Below are 6,406 nucleotides of genomic sequence, written 5' to 3'. Positions count from 1 at the left end.
ATAATATTAATTATATATTATATATTAAATGTAAGATTACTAATAATATTACCATATAATGATATAGTACACTATAGTAATTTAATGCTCATATTGTGCTATGCTCATAATATATTGTATGTTCATTTGATCTGTAAGCCTTTGGGGTGAGAAGAGCGGGATATAAATGTAATGAATAAATAAATAATTGGAGTACAAACCCGGAAGTGTAACAAAACAACAAAAGGACCGCGGCCCTTTGGGGTCGAGTGCCAAACAGCGGCCTTAGAGCACCCCCTGCTGGCGACGGCGCCGAATCGAGCGCTTTTTTTTATTTTTTTGGACTTCAACTCCCAGAATTCCTGGCCGCGGGTCAAGCTGGCTGAGGCTTCTGGGAGTTGAAGTCTCAAAGGAGGAAAAAAGACCAATCTGGCGCTAGGAAGGCTGGGAACACTGCCAATCAATGATGTGAAGGTTCCGAAAGGGCACCTGCCTCAGGGCGGCCTTTCTGACGTCACTTCCGCCAGCAAAAAAAGATGGCGGCTTGGAGCGTTGGGTGGCTGCGGACTTGGTGCTTCCTGGCCAGGTAAAGTTAACGTTTTCTCCCCTTTCTAATCCCAAATTCTTTGTTTTGACCTTATTCCACATTTTGTGTTGTCGAAGACCTTAATGGCTGGAATCTCAATGGGTTGCTATGTTCCAGAAGCACTCTCTCCTGACGTTTCGCCTGCATCGATGGCAGGCAGAGGTTGTGAGGTCTCTTGGGAACTAGGCAAGCGGTGTTTCTATATCTGTGGCATCTTCAGAGTGGGAGAAAGAACTTTGGTCTCCCTGTTGCCATTGGCCACCTTGATCAGCCTTATTTATTTACCACTTCTTTACAATATTTCTATTTATTTATTTACTTACTACATTTATATCCCACTCTTCTCAGCCCAAAGGCTTACAAATCAAATGAACATACAATATATTATTAGTATAGCACAATATGAGCATTAAATTACTATATTGTACTATATCATTATATAATATTAGTAATCTTACATTTAATATATAATTAATATTATTATATTGTATTATTAATAGTATAATAATGTATTCCGTTATAATATTATCAATACTATATGTATATACAATATATTATATATTTATAATATATATATATGTATATACAGTAGAGTCTCACTTATCCAACATTCGCTTATCCAAGGTTCTGGATTATCCAGTGCATTTTTGTAGTCAGTGTTTTCAATATATCATGATATTTTGGTGCTAAATTTATAAATACAGTAATTACAACATAACATTACTGCGTATTGAACTACCTTTTCTGTCAAATTTGTATAACATGATGTTTTGGTGCTTAATTTATAACATCATAACCTAATTTGATGTTTAATAGGCTTTTCCTTAATTCCTCCTTATTATCCAAGATATTCACTTATTCAACATTCTGCTGGCCTGTTTATGTTGGATAAGTGAGACTGTACTGTATTCGCTTATCCAATGTTCTGCTGGCCCGTCTAGCTTGGATAAGTGAGACTCTAAGTAAAGTAAAGGTTTCCCCTGACGTTAAGTCCAGTCATGTCTGACTCTGGGGGTTGGTGCTCATCTCCATTTCTAAGCCAGCGTTGTCCATAGACACCTCCAAGGTCATGTGGCCACTGGCATGACTGCATGGAGCGCTGTTACCTTCCCGCTGGAGCGGTACCTATTGATCTACTCACATTGGCATGTTTTCAAACTGCTAGGTTGGCAGGAGCTGGGGCTAACAGCGGGCGCTCATTCTGCTCCTGGGATTTGAACCTGGGACCTTTCGGTCTGCAAGTTCAGCAGCTCAGCGCTTTAACACACTTTGCCCCCTGGGCTCCCAAGTGAGACTCTACTATAATAAAACTGCAAAAGGCCACCCTACTGATGGAGAGATTTGATCAAATAAATCTGTTGTGCCCAATTTCCTCAGCTCAGAGTGTCTAACTGGATAGAGACCCCAAGGGGTTTGGGGGTTGCCTTTCAAAGGGACACAGCCGTGGGTCTCAACCGCCTCCTCCGTGGTCTTTTCCAGGCAGAGCCGTCCCCTCCTGGCACCTTTGAGGACCCGCTGTGCCTCCGGACTGAGGGGACCTTGGAGCAAAGCAGCCGCCTTGGGCCTCGGAGCCACGCTCGCGGCCATCCCCATCACACAGGTAGCCAGCCCGGGCCATTGTTTTCACTTTCTGATTTGTTGCCTTTCGCCTGATGGGTTTTGATACCTTGCTAAAACATTTTCCCTTGGAAAGTCAGACAGGCCAGGTGACACAAGGGACAGGGATTTGGTTCCTCCCATTCGTGGTGGTGGTGGTAGTAGTAGTAGTAATAATATAATAATATCCTATGTATTTCATTCTAAGATGCACTCTCTCACCATATAAATATTGCTAAAAACAAAATGAGTCTTAGAATCATAGTCTTTCATCGCACAATCAGTAATAATAATAATAATAATAATGCCCTATGTATTCCATTCTAAGATGCACTCTCTCCCCATATAAACATTGCTAAAAACAAGGTGAGTCTTAGAATCAGGAGTGCTTTTATGTATCTTAAAATACTGTATTTCATTGCGTAATACTCAGCACCGCGTAATAGTCGCGCCCCATTTTCGGGGTGACAAAATTGGTATTTTCTGTTCCTCGCATAATAGTCGTAGGTGAGTCTTAGAATCAGGAGTGCTTTTACGTATCTTAAAATACTGTATTTCATTGCGTAATACTCAGCACTGCGTAATAGTCGCGCCCCATGTTCGGGGTGGCAAAATTGGTATTTTCTGTTCCTCGCATAATAGTCGTAGGTGAGTCTTAGAATCAGGAGTGCTTTTACGTATCTTAAAATACTGTATTTCATTGCGTAATACTCAGCACTGCGTAATAGTCGCGCCCCATGTTCGGGGTGGCAAAATTGGTATTTTCTGTTCCTCGCATAATAGTCGTAGAGCCGTTTGGGGCTGATCTCCCCTTCCTTCCCTCAGAGGAAGGGGAGAGTGGAGCTTCCGAGACCTTCATTTCATAGTTTTTAAACTGCCTGGCCTTTGCGGAAAGAAGGAAGAATCTGTCCCAAATGACTCAGGAGTCTAAACAAATAGAAACTGAGTTCTTTGGGGCTGGATCCTCCCTTCTCCTCCTCCCCTTTTGAAGGAAAGGCAGTTTTGTAATTTAAAAAACAAATCAAAGGCAGATTTTCCCCCTTTTCCCTTTTTTAATGGAAAAGGGCGCGACTATTATGTGAGGAAATAAAGTACGGCTTTTTTCCCTGTGGGTGCTGAAATTAGTATGCATCTTACAATCAATGAAAAATATTATTATTATTACACTTACAATGGATCTGTAGTATAAATCCTGTAGTACTATGAACATTTCCTGGCGTCGGAATGAAATTCCTTCTCCCCAGATTCTGACGGTCCACGATGCTTTGTAAGTAGCCTGACTTGAAGATAACCTTGTCTTTCAGAAACATGATCCAAGTTCTCTCAGCAATGAAGCTTTAATCCGAAGAGCTGCCTCTTTGGTAACCGATAGCACCGGTACTCTCCTCTCTCAGACCACATATGCGTTAATTGACGCACTGACAGAATATACCACGGTAAGAGATGCCTTGGTCTTTGAAGTCGCAGATTTTATGGCTGGCGGTTGAGTCAACTAGATGTGATGCTCATGAGCTCTGTCTCCCTTTGCAGGCAGTTTACACACTGGTGTCCCTGTACCAGAAGTATGCACACCTCATTGGGAAAATGAATTCTAAAGAGGAGGATGCTGTCTGGCAGGTGATCATTGGTGCTCGAGTAGAGGTACGAGACCTGTCTCATTCTGGCTTTGGATCAAACTATGTTTCAGATTCCCCCCAACAAAGTCAACTTGGGTGTCTAACGGTAATGCCTGATTTTCACTAGATGACTGAAAAGCAGCAAGAGTACTTGAAACTAGAATCCCGATGGATGACTGCGCTGCGTCTTTCGGAGATGGCGGCCGAAGCAGCCTATCAATCAGGTAGTACAAATGAAAGCGTGGATGCGGATGTGATTCGCACGTGGCTCCGTTCTTCCCGCCTCACAATCGAGGACAAGCCTGTATTTACGTGCATTGTTTCTCCCATTGGTTTGCATTCACATACCAGAGGTTTCATTTTGGTTCAGCATCCCAAATTTCTTTTTTTTTTTCAAATAATTTTTATTGAAATTTTCAGTGCTTACATAAAAGAAAAAGCATGGGTGGATATAAGTGAGGAGAGGAAATTGAAAAATAGGAAGGACAAGAAAAAGGAAAAACAGAGAGAGAAAGGAAGGAAAGAATTTTAATGGAAATTGGTTGGGGTAGGGCAGTGATGACCAACCTATGACACGCGTGTCAGTGCTGTAGCCATTTTTCTGCCACATGCAGATTGATTTGGATGATTATGTCTTTTCTGGCCAAATTTGGTGTGATTTGGTCCAGTGGTTTTGTTGTTTACTCCATGGGAATTATACACATTACATTTATATGTATATATACTAGCTTTGCCCTGCCACGTGTTGCTGTGGCTTATGGGAATCCTTTGTTGGCCAGGTGGAATAGCAGTGAATACCCTTGCAGTCTCAAAGCCTGGCTGTTTTCTGGAGTAGCTGGAGCTTTTTGTTGTATGAACGTAGAGGCATGGATGAGGGGTTGTGCTGCCAAGTTTAGTGTTTCTGAGATGTGTAGTTTTGTTGTTTTGTCCTAGGTCAAAATTTCATTACCCTTATATATATATATATATATATTATCATTCTATTATTATTCTATTATTGTAGTATATTATATTATTATATTATTCATGACTACATTGAAACTACAATAGAGAGAAATCAGTGTGGAAACTGCAAGCGGTACCATAGATTGTTGTACATGGAAATAATGGGAGTAAATAGTTTTTGATTTATTATATATTACAATTATACATTTTTGTTATTTAAACTATACATATTGCAAAATTATGGGTTTTTTTCTCAAAGTGACACACCTCCCAAGTCATGCTAGGTTTTTTGGTGAATTTTGACACACCAAGTGCAAAAGCTTGCCCATCATTGGGTAATGAGGGTAACGTTTGTTTTGGTCTTCCGTTTTCTACTTTTCCTGGTTGTATTTAGATATTTGTCTTTTCTTGTTTGTTGGTCAGCATCATAGTTTGAATTCACCGTTTTCTCCTTTATTTTTCTTTCAGTCTGTTGCTAATTTTCTATATGCTTCATATTTTTTCCAGTCAGTCAACTTTATTGGTTTGCCTCTGGTTTCTTTCATTAAATATGTAAGTCTGTCCATGTCATAGATTTCGTCTAGCTTTTCTAACCAGAGGCCTTCTATTGGTAAGTGAGCGAGAGTGGGCGAGCGAGCACCCACCCTGTTTTCCGTCAGTTTCGCTTATCGGTCTTTCTACCTGCCAATTTATGACGGATAAGTGAGACTCTACTGTATTTGCGTCCTTGGGGATATGTGCCCAAGATCCTGGTCTGGTTGTCTTTCATGGGCGAACCCACTGATGCGGTTTCAATTTTCCCTTTGCAGGGGCTGACCAGGCCTCGGTAGGCACACATAACCACATCCAGCTGGTGAGAACACAAATCCAAGAGGCCCGCCAGCTGTCGCAGAAGGCCGAGAGCAAGCTAGCCGAGGTCCAAACGGAGGAGCTCATGAAGCTGAAGGAAGAGGAGGCCTTGGCAGCTGCGAGGCGCCAGGCCAGTGTGGAGGAAGCCGAGGAGGCCTATCTCCGTGAAGACTGAAGACGGGAAGGCCACACGGATGGTAACCCTGTTCCGTTGAAAGCCTTGGGCCTGGGCAGCCCCTGAACTGGGGAGGTGTGTTTCCAGCCTGTTGGGGAAAGTTAATTCTACTTGAATGCACAGCTGTACAAATGTGAAAACAAGCACCAGAGAGGCACCTGCGTTTGTGCCTCTTGTGACCTCCGAGTGGAAAGCGAAATTATGGAGAGAAATTAAATCGCGCCTTCAACTCCCCAAAGCCTGGCGGTAACTACAGGTTCAAATCCACAAAGGGCTTTTTTCTCTCTTCTCTAAGTGTTCTAAAAATACTTGTTTGTGTTTGTGAGGAACGATGGTACCTAGTTCAAAAAATGTTTTCACGTTGTGTTCCTAACCATTCAGTTTGGAGAACGATAACTTCTGTTGTTTACTTAATTCTACAGACAGCCAGTTTTTAAAATAAAGATAAGTAAAAACGAGTGCTCTGAGTGGTAACTGAAAGGGAAAATGTTGGATGGGTGCAGCTAAGTCATCGATCCAGCGAGAGAAATGTGTATATACCATCATGTGCCCATGCAAAGCTGGGTTGTGCAACTGCTTGAATATTTTGCATATTCAAAATTGAGCATTTATTGGCCACAAAGGAGAGAGGGTGTTTAGCAATATGGAAAGATAGTATAG

General features: G+C 41.8%; 1 protein-coding gene across 1 annotated transcript; it reads left to right on the top strand.

Annotated features, from left to right (window-relative positions):
• The first annotated feature begins 407 nt into the window (after positions 1 to 407).
• Positions 408 to 6,204, top strand: diablo (diablo IAP-binding mitochondrial protein). Its single transcript, XM_008119859.2, has 6 exons — positions 408 to 565; positions 2,045 to 2,165; positions 3,466 to 3,597; positions 3,692 to 3,802; positions 3,905 to 4,001; positions 5,532 to 6,204. Exons 1-6 carry the CDS (start codon positions 516 to 518, stop codon positions 5,744 to 5,746), a joined length of 726 nt encoding a protein of 241 aa, XP_008118066.1. The 5' UTR covers positions 408 to 515; the 3' UTR covers positions 5,747 to 6,204.
• Positions 6,205 to 6,406: the final 202 nt, after the last annotated feature.

Source organism: Anolis carolinensis, chromosome X, assembly GCF_035594765.1.
Source record: "Anolis carolinensis isolate JA03-04 chromosome X, rAnoCar3.1.pri, whole genome shotgun sequence".
Lineage (NCBI taxonomy): Eukaryota > Metazoa > Chordata > Lepidosauria > Squamata > Dactyloidae > Anolis > Anolis carolinensis.
Note: the sequence above shows the minus strand (reverse complement) of the source record. Positions and strands in the feature narration are given on the sequence as shown.